Source organism: Mustela nigripes, chromosome 6, assembly GCF_022355385.1.
Source record: "Mustela nigripes isolate SB6536 chromosome 6, MUSNIG.SB6536, whole genome shotgun sequence".
Taxonomy (NCBI): domain Eukaryota; kingdom Metazoa; phylum Chordata; class Mammalia; order Carnivora; family Mustelidae; genus Mustela; species Mustela nigripes.
The window spans coordinates 47,100,219-47,116,097 of NC_081562.1; the positions used below are offsets into that span (position 1 = coordinate 47,100,219).

Below are 15,879 nucleotides of genomic sequence, written 5' to 3' on the forward strand. Positions count from 1 at the left end.
CCTAATTGACTCCCCAAGGCCAACAGTAAGATAAGAGAAGGCCAGCCACTCAGCAGCCTTGTCACCAGAGACTAGAGCTAGAGGGGCTTGAACTTCCATGACATAAGATATAGTGTATTAATAGAAAATTTGAGGTATGAGATGGCCAATGATTGCCATTGAAAAGATAATTTGTTTCAGTTCCCAAGAGAAGGGGATATTGCCACATTCGGGGGGAGCGGGGCACACACTAGGAAGCACTAGCGTCAGTTGGGAAGCAGAGGAAAGGGGAAGAGCTATGGGCAAGGGCCTTTATTTCTATGGGTTTCTATGGATGGGAACAGGTGAGGCAGGGTGAACAGGCTCTGGGATACAGGGGCTGTGCCCAGCTGGCCGGTACCGGGCCCTGATGTGGTTAGGGCAGGTGGAGTATGAGAGCTGATGCAGGAGGTGGGTTGCAATGTGGACTCAGGATTGATTGGTTTGTGTTTGAAAAGCACTCATGGGCCGGTGGTTTACTATCTCTAGGAATTGACTAACCCTAGGAGGTAGAGTCCCACTAAGGGCAGCCGGATCCCCAAAGGTCAAAACATCAGAATACCGAAAAAAAAAGACATGGTTGATAGTCTCCAGCTAGAGGATTTCTGGCCATTCTAAGTTGGGGAAGGCATACAAATGAACCCATAAGCCAGTGAGAAGCTAATTTAGCTGTAAACAACGGAGAGGGGCACTATGGCCCTGTGAGAGATGCCCTCATATGTGGAGGGAAAACAAAACAAAATCTGAAAACCATTGACAACCATTGACAATCGGGATTAAATGCAACTGTCTGGGCCTTGATTATCTGGCTTATCTTAAAAACTTGTCACAAGTTAATACTTCACAAGAGAGCACAGAAAACTCAATGTCTGTCAAGCATTATAGGGTATAATAGCAACAATTTCTCCTAAATCCAATTCATTAGCCAGCTCTGTTCTCTAGTCTAGTGTATGTAGTCCTCTCTCGCTCTCTCCCACCGTCCCTCCTTCCTACTCCTTCTCTCCCACAAACTCATGGCAATAGTCTACAGAAATGTGAGCTCCGCTATCAGACACCACCCATATGTCCCCCTAATATACACCGTACCATACACTCTCAATGCAGCGGGTCCAAGCTGACATGGATGAAATGGGCCTTTTTCTCCAAGCTATAGTAAGAAACACATCAGACGAACTGAAGTTAGACCTGCTTCTCTGACCTCATAGATTCCTTAACGCCAGAAGCAGTATTTTCAAGCCCAACCACGCTGTTTCCTTCAAGAAATGTTGTCTTCATAGTAAAATCAAAGACCACATTATCTCAAGTTGCAGCAAACCCTTTATTCTCCTCATTAATGGCTCAAAACTGTTCAAGCCAAAGCCTGAACAAGTCCTGTGGCAATAAATGTGAATGTTTTACAAAGAGAAGAAAGAAATTGCAGAGGCTATGTTTCCGTTGACCATACTTCTGAGCACTTCTCTTTGGCAAAGTCCTCAACCAAATTCGAATAAATTAGACGCAGTGCCGATAGAAGTAAAAGAAGTAATCTGTGAAGAATATCCCAGCAAAATAAGGATCCGTTGAACAGTCCGCTAAATCCTGTCAGAACGGAAGAAAAAAGGAATGATTAATGTAAGCATTAGTTAAAGTTATTGACTGACAGATTGATTGATTTAATGGTCTGTTTCTTTCACCCTCCCTGGGAAGAAAAAGGCACAAAAAAAAAAAAAAAAAAAAGAGAGAGAGAGAGAGAGAAGAAAAGGAAAGAAAAAGAAAAGAAAAGTAAGCAAGCTTACCGGCGCAGCTACCCGGAAATGGTACGTGCTGTCAAAGAACGGGGCTACAGGGAGGGTCCAAATGTGCTGATAGCCCTACATAATGAATGAAAGAGATCTATTTCATAACCACATTCACCACTGGAAAGACTATCGCCTGAGAAAGCATTTCTTTGACTCCTCTAGGAAAGTTATCTGTGGCAACAGCTTTTGAGAGGAGTCACTGAAACACTCTGCAGGCTCTGAAGGCCACAGGAAGACACAGCCGCACCTGGTGATGGGGGTCAGCCGGCAAGGAGAAACCCTGGAGGGTGGCCCAAGGCATCCTGCTCTTCGTTGGGAGCAGAGGCTCTGCCACAATTCTAGACACACTTCTTCGGGAATAGGCTAGAAAGCCCAGGGGCTGGAAAGCATTACCTGTGTCATCTCTTGGGAGACTTCTTGGCGGCTCTGTGTCCTCTTGGCTCCCCTTGTCCCATGGAAACATATATTTCCAAGGGTGAACTTGCACTGGAAGACTATCAATGGCTCTGTTGTGCTTCGAGAGACAAAAGAGAGAAAGGACAAAGGGAAAGCACTTACTAGCTCCACTGGACTACACCTTGGTAAAAAGAGGTATGAATGGGAACGTAACTTGGACACCCACTCAGTTTCAGGTAGGCATTTTAGTACACTAAGCTTGTCAGTGCCGATATGCCCATTCACATCTCCTTATTACAGAAAGAAACTCAGTCCCACATGATTACTGTGATAGACTGAACGTTCAGGTTCCCCTCCCCCAACGTTCAGGTTCCCCTCCCCCTTCATAGGCTTAAATCCCAGTCTCCACTGTGATGTGTTAGGAGGCAGAGCCTATGGGAAGTGATCAGGTCTCGAGTGTGGAGCCCTCATGAGTGGGATTACTGGTCTTCTAAAAGGTCCTCAGAGCGCTCTCTTGTTCCTTTGCCAGGTAGACACAGTGAGAAGATGGCCTTCTGTGAACCCTTCCCAGACACCAAGTCTGCCAGTGCCTCCGTATGGGACGTCCCAACTTCCACCATTCTACCAGAACGGTGGAAGGCAAATGTTTGTTAAGGCTCCCAGGCCATAGCGTATCTGTTACATCAGTCTGAACCGATCAAAACCACCCGAGGTAGCCTCTGACAGCTCTAAAACGTAATCTCATAGCTGAAATCACTCCAGCAGCAGCAGTTCTCATCACCATAGATCTTAGAGTCATTTGGGGGGGCACCTAAGTGGTTCAGTCAGTTAAGTGTCCAACTCTTGGTTTCGGCTCAGGTCATGTCTCAGGATGGTGAGATCAAGCCCCTCATTGGGCTCCACACTCAGCAAGGAATCTGCTTGAGATTCTCCCTCTCCCTCGGCCCCTCACTCTGCTAGTGCTCTCTCTAAATAATATCTTTTAAAATAACTAACTAAATAAATAAATCCATTTTGGAGCTATCCCTTCTCTTTTCACTGGCAGCTGAATTTGCATCTACCTGAAGTTTCCAGGATTTCAGATTCTACAAACCCCTGATCTGAGTACATACTGTTTGCAGCAGCAAGGTAAACAAACAGAAAGGGATGTGGGGCTGAGCCCCATTAGAATTTACCTACTGTCATAGCTGTCAGAGTGGAAGTCCTGCCAGAAAGAATGATTCTCCTCTGGAGGTTAGCCCATTAATTACCATCAAGAGGATGAGATCTGTCTGCCTTTGGAAATGATCTTTTTGCACAAGTGGGACAACCTACAATCTCAGTTGAGTCTGTGTGTTATTTTTAAATCACCCATATTAGAAAAATGGCTCTTAAACTAAAAAGTCTGATTTAGCATCTCAAGATGGTCTTCTGCCACTTCAGGGGATACACCATGTCAGCTTATTTCCCTCTATTTCCCTAGGAATGAATGAGGAAAGGCTATTCCAGGCTACTCAGGGAGTGCTAGAAGACAGTACATTTAGCTCTTGCTCTGCATGAAATGGGATGAGTTCTGAGTCACAAAATACTTGCTGCTTGAAACAAACCTTTCCAAGGCAAGCAGTTGGGTCGAGTGTCATCAACTCATGGTAGAAGTGAAGTTGATGAGAGAGGAAGTAGGAAGCCTGCGTGAAACAGAGGAAGGGATAGAGCAGTGGGAGTTGGGTGGAGGAGGAAGGAGAGAGCTGGGGAAGCAGAGGGGGAGCAGAGGACAGAGGAAAGGGAAGGAGAGGGAGAAACGAAAGGGAGGAAGAGAGAAAATGTAGAGGGGGCAGAAAAGGAGAGACTACGGTCAAGAGACACAGAATAAAAACCATCTAGCTTCCCGGTGAGGAGCTCACTGCGTAATTTGAGTGAAGTGGGTCTAAGTCTTAAAGCACTGTAATTATTTTAAATATTTGGGGGGAGTAGATTAAATTAGAGCTTTGTGATTTTGAAGGAAAGGCAGTCCTAATAAAAGCTACCATTTATGAAGCACCTACTATAAGCCAGGAAGGGGCAATGTTCTTACATCTCTCATTTCATAAGAAAAGTGATGGTTTAAAGGATGGGCTGTTTGAAACCCAGCTCCATGGTTTACTAGCTGTGAGTTTCAGGACAAGTGTGTTCAACCCTCTCCAGACCTAAACATTCCCATCTGAAAATATAAACTAGAAAACAAAAACCCAACTTGGATGGTTATTGTGAGGATTATATGACCCACTACTAAAGTGGAGAGTGTGTGGCATATGCTCTGTGCTCAGCAAATGGTAGTTATTAATTTCACTATTTTTAAAAAAGATTTAATTTATTTAAGGGCACCTAGGGTGGCTCAGTGGGTTAAAGCTGCTGCATTCAGCTCAGGTCATGATCTCAGGGTCCTGGGATCGAGCCCCACATCAGGCTCTCTGCTCAGCAGGGAGCCTGCCCACCCCCCTCTGCCTGCTTCTCTGCCTAGGTGTGATCTCTGTCTGTCAAATAAATAAATAAAATCTTTTTTTAAAAAAAGACTTTTTAAAATTTATCTGACAGAGAGAGACACAAGTAGACAGAGCGGCTTGTAGAGGGAGAGGGATCATGACTGGAGCCAAAAGCCGCTTAACCGACTGAGCCACCCAGGTGCCCCTAATTTCACTATTATTAACAGTGATTCCTAAAACAGCTCTAGGTCTTATGGTATTATCTCAAACTGATTTTATAGATAAAAACAGCTGAGAGAGTATAAGTGGTTTCTCCAAAAGGTTATAGAATTAGTAAGTGGCAGAGACAAAATTTGAACCCTGGTCTGCCCAACTCCAAACTCTGACTCCTTGAACCCCTCTGGGGAGGGAGTGGGGTCTGCATTAGCGTTGCTCCCAGGAGCTCCCCACCCAGGCGGTGTGCTATTCCTCTTGCTCCCACCCCAATTCAAAGGGGCACAGGGGTAGTCTGCAGCTTGTAAACATCAAATCCAAGATCACTCCCATTTTACAGTTGGGAGTGTGAAGCCTAGAGTCTTTCCATTCCGCTGAGGGAGGCTGGAGGACCCCCACCTTCGTTTTGAAGACTCCTCCCCCAAGCCGGCCCACCTCTCCACCCAACCAGCTTCCGTGGACTCAGACTGATAACATCCCACACTCCAACTTACTGATCGAATTGTGAAGGAAGTTCAGACTTGCTATTCAAATAGTGACAGAAGCAGAATTGTTCTCTACAGTTACTCACTTACTTGATTTCCAGAGAGAATTTGACATTGGTAGGTGTGTGCTTATTAACAGGAATATTGTAATTGTAATTTCCAGCGCTAATTATGAAAAAAATAAAAAATAAAACCACAAATCAGAATACACAGGAAAGTCTTCAAAAGGCTTTTGTTACTCATTATATACTACGTAAGTGGTGAAATAGTCTATATAACAGACCCAGAAAATCAAAGTTAGCATGGTAGAGCTTTATGTTTTTCAGAGATGTACTTGCCAAATTTCAGAGTGATCTCTTTCAGGTCTTCATATACAAACCATACCACCAAGATTGATGGTTTTTTAGAACACACAGACGAAGTGATGGAAAGCCAAATCCCAGGCTAAATATGTATAATTGAGTGCACAGGAAACGACTCTGGTCCCCGTGAAGGAGACACAGATTTCAGGAGACAAATGAGGCAAAGGCCTCAAACCAACCGTCCCTCTGGAAAGGAGGACTGAAAATAATGAATACCAGCTTCCCTGCTCTGAATCACTCCCTTTTAGGCAATATGAGTAGGAGATACCACACACTTTCAGAACTTGAATCAACTAACATTACAATAGCCCTAATCGCAGTTCTGTGACTGAGAAAACTATGATATCCATAGACACTCCTGCCCCGCAGCCCCTGGAAGGAAGACTGCCTGAGATTCTCCCTCTCCCTCTACTTGGGGCAAATGGGGGCTTCCTGGGATTCTTCCTATAATAAAAACTCTAGCAGAAAAGCATAGCATATCCAACACAGATTCTTATAATCTTCAAGGCCATACCTTATATGGAAAGACAACTTAAAACCAGATGCATTGGAAGAAGAGCTCATCATTTTAGATTCTCTTTAATCAATCCTAAGGTAAGTTGTTAAAAATGAGAACACAGAAATAAAAGGAATTGATCTGAACTGGGATCAGGAGAGCCTGGTTCTATGGGGAAGAAGCAGAGATAAATGGAATTCACTTCCTACCATGTGGCCCCGACGTCTGCCCACTTCGCAGCCACCCAACTCAGTAGCCTCACCGCCCAGAGGAGAAACGGACAATCAGGGGGAATAAACACCTTGTCGAAGTTCTGGAATTTGAAACCCAGTCATCCCACACTTCTTCATTATGTCACCCTAGCACAACAATTAATGTCTGTCTCTGACTTCTTTAAGCTCACTGAAGCTCAGGTTCCTTAATGGCAGAATGGGATCAACTAAACCAACCTCAGAGGGATTTGGGGAAGAATTCCACATCATGATGAATGTCAAAGCCACAAACAAGTCATAAAGCACCATACAGTTCATTTTAAAAGCTCAGGGTTATCAACTTGAAGTCTAAGTTACATCAGGTTGAAAAGAAATCGGGCTGAGAATCCCAAGGATTTGTGACACCAGTTCAAAGTACAGGGTCTTGTCTCTCACCTAGCAATCACGCCGTAAAAAATTATCAGAGAAAGAAAAATAAGTCCCCATTCTTAACGCCTTCAACTTGTCTATCAGGTTAGCTTGAAGCTACTTGTGGCCTGTGCTTAGACTCTAAATGCATCATTACCTGACCACACACAATAGACACAGAGGTCAATGAGAACTTTTGTAATATCTGGATTTTTTTTTCCACTCCTAACTGAAAAAGCCAAAATAAGCTTTATATTTAGCAATTAAAATAATGATATTCCTTGTTATTAAAATGTATAAATATCAGCTCATTCATTACTTGGAGCCATGAGTAACAATGTCTTTCCTGTTGATACAATTAACCGGCAGTCCTGTACAGCCTACTGTATGTATCCTCAGAGAGTCAGCCACAGAGCTGCCCCCTAAGCTTTTTGCTTTGGACTCACCCATTAACATGGGAGGGTGGAATCATTGGAGCCGTGGTTTATTGACATTTGCTAATAGCAACCATTTTATGATGCCCTCATCTACCATGTAACAAATGTGTTTTCACTTAAGGAGCAACGTAAGCACACATTGATTTTTACCATGTAGTTTGGGCTTTCATTCCAGCCTCAGAAACCCAGAGCCCTGAGTAAGTTCCAGAAACAATCGGGGTAGAATGGGGAAGCTTACCCACCTGCACTGGAGGCCTCGGCCACAATACCGATGATCTATTACTTGCTGGATTTCCATGATCTGAATAGAACTGATGGTTGTATCAATCCCTATATTGAGAAGAAACAGAGAAAGTAAACTCTTCTGCAGAGGAAAACTATCCTGCTTCTACAAAGTCTCCAAATTACCCAAAGTGAAAGAAGAGTTTCCTAGATTAAATGGGTTCCATTTGCATATAAATGGAAAAAGAAGGGGAGGGAAGGGGAAGGGGAGAAGTCTTTTTGTTGTTGTTACAGTAAATTTTAAGAAAACTCATAAAAACCCACGTTCTAATAGGTAGCCCCATAACATCCAAAAGAATTTCTGGACCCTGGAAATCCAACTAAATTGACATTTATTGAAAATGGAGGGTGCAGTGTGAAATGCAATCTGGCCAAGAAAGAAAGCTTTAAAAAAAAAAAAAATTTAGAAAACAAATGAAAAGTACAGTCAGAATTGAAGAAGAATGTAGGAGGTTCAAACAAATTATCAAAATCCATGGAGATAACCTCCTCTACTCTAGTAGTGAACGCTAAGCTACTACTCTAAGCCTCCTTAATGGTTACCTAACCCTAATCCCCATGAGCGTTAGCTGCAGGGTGCAGCCTTTGTCCCCCGTCCTCACTCCTATATTGCTTTCACTGCCTGTTGCCACTCCCAGGGCCTCTACCCTGAAGCCAAAGGAAAGTCGCTCAGATGTAAACTTACAGTCACTCCCCCAGTCAGGGCTGGTTAGCGCATCTCTAGCCAGGAAGGACAAGCTTCTGTCTTCTGAAGAGGAAAAAAGTCTGTCAAACTTTAAGGCTTGGCCAGGATGAGAGGAAACCCAGTATGTGTGTCCCTTTTGTCAGTTGAATGTTTCTCCGCCCGTTCTCACTCCTGCCTTTCCACCCATCCAATGCTACCTCATTTCTTATGGATCTAATATGTTCTCATCTTTCCCAAGAAGCCATCTGTTTTGGGCTGAACTGTGTTCCCCAAACTCTCGCGTTGAAGCCCCAAGCCCTCAGAACATGCCTCTGTTTGGAGATAGGGCCTCTCAAGAGGCAATCAAGTTAGAACGAAGCCGTTATGCTGGGTTCTAATCCAATCTGGCTGGTGTCCCCCCGATAAGAAGAGATTCGGACACTCAAGACACCAGGGACAGGCAGAGAGGAAACCTTGCAAGCACACACAGCAAAGGTGGCCATCTGTGAGTCCAGGAGGGAGGTCTCAGAAGAAACCAGACCTGTTAACACCCTGATTTTGGACTTCTGGTCTTCAGAACTGTGAGAAAATAAATTCTGTAGTTGGAGTTGCCCAGTCTGTGGTCCTTTGTGATGGCAGCCATAGCAGGTCGGATCACTGTGGCTCAAGGCTTCGCCGCTCTGACGTCAGTGCCTTACTACAGAACCACCCATGTGGTGATCAGTTAGTGGTCTGTTATCACATCAAAAGTATATCATCACTGTTTTATTACTTGTAGGTATTTTTGCCCTTTCTTGAAAACCCGAGAATAGAGAACCTCTATTGAAATTCTCTGATTTCTCTCTAACTCCTAGCATAATGTGATCCACACAGGAAAAAAAGAGCTTAAAGCCCCAGGTGGGGACCATAGTGCCAAAGCAGCAAATCAGTGGTGTGGGGGGCTTGGAGCTGGCTTGTGGGGAAGGAAGGAAGTGGGGGAGTGGTTTTGCCCTGTCACAGCTGAAAAGGCACTTTACAAGCAGTTTGGGAAAGGTAACTATTCAGAGGATCGTTGTGAGGCTTTGGGGGAAAAATATCTTAAAGTGAATGGTGAAAGTGGGTTACTAAACAAGTCTTTAAATAGAATTTTGAAGGTTTTGCAGTCTTTTTTTTTTTTTAATTTGCTGATTTTTTTCTCAAGGCTATGTTCTGTTCATTGTATTCCTTCCTTTGCATTAAATAATGTTTATATTTTTCAACATAGTTTGGGGTAAAACACAAAAACAGTACCCTCATTAAACAAGAGACAGATGTTAATATAAGGTGTGTGGCTTTCATAAGAAAGAGATGCAAGATCTAAAACAAGTTTCTATTCATGTTTCTGTGTGGAATTTCAGGATGGAAAGCAAATGCTAGAGCACACATTACTTGGGTGCCATCACTCCTAAGTAAATCTGCCATGGTTAGGACTTCCTACACTAAGCACACAGGCTTGTTTACCTGTCCACAAAAATGACTGTGAGCTTCTAGAAGCCTACACTCAACTTATGCACCTGCCATTGCCCCAGGTAAGGTAATCCTGGGCTCTCTGCAGGTGCTCAGCAAAGTGGGAGGCTGGAAGGAGGAGGGGAAGGGAAAGAAGCAGCAGAGCCCATCATATACCCTCTAGAAAAATGTTTCCTCTTACACACTCAAAGGGGAAATTGCCAGCCGATGAGTGCAGAGGGATGCTGGGAATGGACATGGAAACCTGAGTTCCTTCACCCTGTTGGCAAAGGGGAGGGAGAGAGAATTTGAAGGAGAGGCAGGTTTCCGGAGCGTCTTGCCTAATATGATCCTTTTCATTTTTTTTTTAACATTTTATTTATTTATTTGACAGAAATCACAAGTAGGCAGAGAGGCAGGCAGGGTGGGGGGAAAAGCAGACTCCCCACTGAGCATAAAGCCCAATGCAGGCCTTGATCCCAGGACTCTAGGATCATGACCTCATCATTAAAAAGAAATGGATCTTGGGTGCCTGGGTGGCTCAGTGGGTTAAAGCCTCTGCTTTCGGCTCAGGTCATGATCTCAGGGTCCTGGGATGGAGCCCTGCATCAGGCTCTCTGCTCAGTGGGGAGCCTGCTTCCTCCTCTCTCTCTGCCTGCCTCTCTGCCTACTTGTGATCTCTGTCAGGTAAATAAATTTTTAAAATCTTAAAAAAAAAAAAAAAAGAAAGAAATGGATCTTGACACATGAGAATTTTCTAGAAAATTGAATATATATTTCCCTTTGGGTATAAATATATGTGCTGTCCAAAAGGCCTCTAGATTTCTTGGATTCCAGCTATTCCAATCTTTGTCAAGCACACGTCCCCTGCTATGAGTTTTGCTTATGATTGCTTCCATAGAAGGATGTGAATTTATATGGCAATTGAAACATAGAAAGAAGAAGAAACCAGAACTTCTCCATCCTGTCTGTTTCCATCCCTTACCTCTTTTTCTACTTTCCCACTGAATTTGCAGGAACAGGACTCATTATAAATTTTGGCAACAGAATTACAGAGTTGCCTCACTTCCAGAGAAGCATGTTTTCATGTTCCTGGAGACACAGAATCCTGTGACAGGATTTAGTATCTGATGGATAACAGTATTTTAAAAAACAGTAATAAAAAGGTAAAGTTAAGGAGAGATAATCTTGCAGATTAGAATTATGAAAATAGCTTTTCAAATGCAGGATTGGAAATAAATTTTAAATCTCCTATAAAACATTTCCAGTTTGTCACTTCTCTGAGGCAAGACTATTCAATTCTGAAAGGCTGGTTATTAGAAAACCATAAATTCTCCTGTAGTCAAACAGGGGTGGTTCTCATTTTATAAATGTCTTCCAGTAATATTCACTATAAACTTAATATACACTTCCAGCAGTTTTCATTGTGAAGCTGGAGACAGATTTTGCAATCAGCGGAAAAGATCTCCTAATAAACTAAATTAGAAACTTCTGGTAAGATGGTCTCCAACCAAAGCATATCCTGTTGTGGTAGAGTGTGTATATAGTATTACTTATAAAATTGTGCTGCATGGCTGAGTTCCAAAACAGCATCTTGGATACCTTTTTCTTTCCTGATTGAACCAGACTCATGCCAAGAAAAAGTCAATGAGCCCAACCGATTGATGACTGTGTCCTTTAACACAGGGAGTCAGTTTCTTTCTGCCATTTGCTCTTCCCAGAGTTCTGGTCTCCAAAACAAAATAAGCATAAATTCCCATGCCTTTTAGTTTCATGAGATTTTTTTTTTTAAGTCCTCACCAAAATTCTTAACATCTGTAGAATTCCATAGATTTTTCTCCTCATAAACTCTTTACTTTTTCCTATCTAACTCTGGCTATTTAGGTCTTTATTGTTTCCATAGATTAAAATCTAATCCATCGCACTCAGTTGGCTCCTCAGAGTAGAAACTCAGTATTCCAAAATACCCACTCTCCACCTCTTGGTTAGTCTAACCCAAACCTTCTATACTAAGTGGGGAGGGGGGAGAACCTTTCTGAGAGACGTTTTATATAATCAGCTTGGGCCCAAAAGAAGAAAAATGGCTTGCACTCAGCATATCATAAAAATACTAATTTCCCTTCCCTTATTTTACTAGATGTCTTACCCCTTAGAAAAGAAGCTCATAAGTGTTTTCTGGGGCTTGGTAAACTGCTAGATATTACTCTTCGTCCTAGAGAGTTATTCCAACATGTTTGTTTGGTTTTTTCCTTAACCATGGAATTTCTTTTTAAAATTTTTATCCTTTAATTTTTTTTTATTAAAGATTCTATTCATCTGTCAGAGAGAGAGAGAAAGTGAGCACAAGTAGGGGGAATGGCAGGCAGAGGGAGAAGCTGGCTTCCCACTGAGCAGGGAGCCTCATGTGGGACTCGATCCCAGAACCCTGGGATCATGACCCGAGCTGAAGGCAGATGCTCAACCAACTCAGCCACCCAGGAGTCCTTATTCTTCCATTTTTAGTTAGTTGTCAATGTCTCAGAAACATCTGAGTTTCTGATGTTTGAAAGGTTGATGGTTGAAAGAGTTTGCCTGGCTTTCCCCACTTTCAGATTTAGGAACCCTAGTGTCACATAGTACCCAGGACAAAGGGGAAGGATGGACCTGCAGCAGCAGAGAAGACACTTTCTTTATACCACCAGAAACACCCCACCTCAGGGACCTCTTCCAGGCAACCCTGGAGGAGGGGCATGCCAAAGGGGCTTTCTATGTGGCTTGCCATGCCCATAGGCACCCAGGCCTAACTAGATGGCAGGTATTCCAGTTGTCAGTACCCACTTGGCTTTCCTCTGGAGTTGATCCCTAGTACATGTGCACACGGTGCCCAAATAAAAGAGAGATCATGGTAGATGGGCAGGAACCCAGGGCACGGACACAGGGGACTCAGGTTCCTGTGGCAACTGTGCTAGTCACTTACTGCAGAACCTTAAGCAAGGTCCTGAGCCTCCATTTCATCAGCTGGCCAGTGGGTGAGTGGTATCAATCAGAGGTGTTCCTGACCTGGGGACCTTGGAACCCCAGGTGATTGCACAAAGCGGTCAGTGGCGTCTGCACCCTTGAAAAAGTAACAACTCTCCCACGGGCTTGTACTATTCTTCAAATGTTGCTGCAGGGTTAACAAAAATAATTTGACTAAAAGCTTAACAGTTTACAGTAACATCCTCTATGTATTTTCTCTGTCAAATAATTATAAAAGAAGAATGAATTAATAGTAGAGTCTATGGAGTAAAAAGTTAGGTATCACTGGTTCACTGCTCTCACATTCTACAAGACTCTAAATTGCCAAAAGTTTGCAGGTTTCTAGAAGGTGACAGTGAAAAGAACATGTAAATCCTTTCTATCTCTCTCCGGCTGGAAGCGGGAAGAGGAGACCACTCTCCCCATGCACCGGGGAGCCTGGCAGAGCAAGACTTACATTCCATTTTTACCCAGAGAAGCTGATTACAGCATCTAGGAGGACACAGCCAGGCACTGTGGAGCAGCCCTTCTTTCTCTAGGAGTCTCTTCGGAGTCTCCCCGACGTGGGCAATGGAAGACATGCAGGCACTCAGTGTCCCAGAGTGGAGAGGAATAAGCCTTCATCGGTTGGATAAGACTGCTCTGCCCATGAAGGGCTGGTTGTGTTTGGGAATGGGAATGTGTTTGCTCAAGGGTCAAGAACATTTTTGAAAATGAAGACTGGCTCAGTCCAGGACCTCTTCCCGCGCAGGACCCATGGTTGCACATCTCTCATAGGTGAGATGGTCTCTTCTGAGGACCACTCTCAGACGAGGTCTCCTAGTATACCCAACATGGGCTCCCGAGGTAGGAAAAGGATTGACCAGTCACAAGGGTCCATGTGCTTTCATGAGGGATGAAGGCTTTAAGGGATTTTTTTTTAACAGTACTAGACTTTTCCGTATTTGAAACTACTGAGAATATGATGACTGAAACACATTCCTTTCTTCACATGGAAGCTTTATCTTTGCCTTATAGTAGTGCATCTCATCCCAAGTTCAATCAAAAGTTGCTTTCATGAGAAAAAACAGTACAAGCATGGCCTCCTACAGATATAGGGAAAAACTCTCCACACCTCACCCCTCATTGGAAAAAAATGGAGATAATAGTACCTATCTTTCAGGCTTGTGGGGATGGAATGGTTTATTCATGTAGACAACTTATGGCAGTGTTTTTGTGTACAGCAATATCTCATTCCATCATGATGGTGATGGCGGTGGCAATGGTGAGGAGGAGGAGGATGATTTGTAGAAGTTATTCAACTCTAGGATATGCAGTAATATCAAAAGGGAAAAAATCATACCACTGCCTCCAAACTTCAACCAGTGACCATACTGTACATGTCAGTCATTTGGACGGCCCAAAAAATTCTGGTTCATCTTTTTCTAGGCATACATTAGGTCTTCAGTTTATCAACTGTTTTTTTTTTTTTTTAAGATTTTATTTATTTATTTGACAGAGAGAGAGAGATTACAGAGAGGCAGGCAGAGAGAGAGGAGAAAGCAGGCTCCCCGCTGAGCAGAGAGCCCTATGCAGGGCTCGATCCCAAGACCCTGGGATCATGACATGAGCCGAAGTCAGAGGCTTTAACATACTGAGCCACCCAGGCACCCCTGTCAACTGTTTTTTAGATGAGACATGACCAATGTCACTTGCTTTGGCCAAAGAAATGTAAGCAGAAGTGACACATGCTACATGTAGGTGGGAGCTTTAAGAGCCATGTTCTCTTACCACTGCTACAGAGATTGCAGAAATATGGATTGAAGTGGAGTCTCCATTAGTTAGATTCTAAAGGAGATGATGAGCGAGAGCCCTCTTTGATCTACATTTGACAAAGAGAGAGAGTCAGAAATCAATGTCTACTACATTAAGCCACTGTAATTCAGGAGCTGTTGCTGCTACAGCATCCTGACGGATAAGTCATGCTAATATGTATGTACTTCTGTGACTGTCATCATTATTCTATACCCTTGTTGTGGATGTGCAGAAGGTTCCCCAAAACAATAATGAATTAGTATCCATTTGGATGTATTACACATGGATTTACAGAGATAATTATACTTTTAGCCCTTAATCAAGTCTCCATAATTTTTTTAAGATGAAAAATCTGCTTCTTAAAAAATTCTGTGTGTGTGTGTGTGTGTATGTGTGTGAGAGAGAGAGAGAGAGAGAGAGATATTCGGACAGGGGTTGTGATTTTCACTGACTTGCAGCTTACCCTGAACTCATTAGACTTCCAAAGCCTTTTACATTTTGCCCTGCTTGGTGTGGGCAGAAAGCCCAGAGAGGACATCATTTTATAAGTTCTAAGTGAGCCAGAAAATCTACCCAGCCACCCAAGATTACTTTACATGTTCTACTATTACTATCTTTGTTGGCAATGGACAAATGAAACCCTTTCACTTACTCAGCTATAATTTCATCACTGGGCAGGGAACTCAATATTATAGAGGACTGCAAGTTTCTGTACTTGTGTTTTTAAAGAGACTGCCGCACCAAAGAGAAAAGTAGAACCATTGTCTGGGACCATTAACAGATCAGGCAAGTGAATATTTGCAAAGTAAAACACCTCAGGTTTCAGTGCCCTAGATGCTTCACTTTGGACATTCTTTACCTGCCCATGGCCTCTGATGGGTTTCCTCCTCCTGAGACAGCCTTCGCACAGGACTGGAGGGGACTCCTCTCTTTCCCCAGATGGGGCAGCAGTAAGTCTCCTGACAGGGCAGGATCTCACAGAAAGTGATTTCTGGTACTGGGAAAGAGGACTGTGTGGTTGCCAGGGATGTATTCGGTGCTGCAAAGCATCAGGCAGAGGGAGGGAAGCGACAAGGTTAACCTGAAAAGCTGGTTCTTTTGTTGACAAGTCACAGGAAACAGGGGGCCGGGTTTGAGAGTGAGGAATGTGAAAATCTTAAATCTTACCTGAGGGGGAGGCTGTGGGCGGTAGGGCAGGCTCCTGAGAGCTGGTGATATTGCTGGAGGAAGAAAACCAAGTGATTAATGAAGGAGCCCTCAAGGATCCTTCTCCCCAAAGGAAAGCAAGGCCAAAACTCTCACCTCAGAGGAAGATTTGGGGCACGCTGGTTCTGATCTTTTAAGCTAAGTATGTAAAGAGAGACTATCGTCAAGGCACTGTTTAAAAAAAGAAAAAAATAAGAAGGGAACATTATGTGACAGATTTGAGTTCATC

General features: G+C 43.5%; 1 protein-coding gene across 3 annotated transcripts in view; it reads right to left on the reverse strand.

The window, feature by feature from the left end:
- Positions 1–1,318: 1,318 nt before the first annotated feature.
- The window catches only part of MYRFL (myelin regulatory factor like), a 120,905-nt gene continuing 106,344 nt past the window's right edge, over positions 1,319–15,879 (reverse strand). The window contains exons 17-25 of one of the 3 annotated variants that reach the window (XM_059402475.1): positions 15,747–15,821; positions 15,612–15,664; positions 15,304–15,483; positions 8,211–8,273; positions 7,486–7,573; positions 5,419–5,493; positions 2,190–2,310; positions 1,794–1,868; positions 1,319–1,596 (exon numbers count right to left, since the gene is read on the reverse strand). In XM_059402475.1, coding sequence (XP_059258458.1) covers positions 1,510–1,596; positions 1,794–1,868; positions 2,190–2,310; positions 5,419–5,493; positions 7,486–7,573; positions 8,211–8,273; positions 15,304–15,483; positions 15,612–15,664; positions 15,747–15,821 — 817 coding nt within the window. In that variant the 3' untranslated portion in view covers positions 1,319–1,509. Of the gene's footprint in view, positions 1,597–1,793; positions 1,869–2,189; positions 2,311–5,414; positions 5,494–7,485; positions 7,574–8,210; positions 8,274–15,303; positions 15,484–15,611; positions 15,665–15,746; positions 15,822–15,879 lie in introns of those variants that run through there. The other 2 variants (XM_059402476.1, XM_059402478.1) reach the window with 2 other exon arrangements.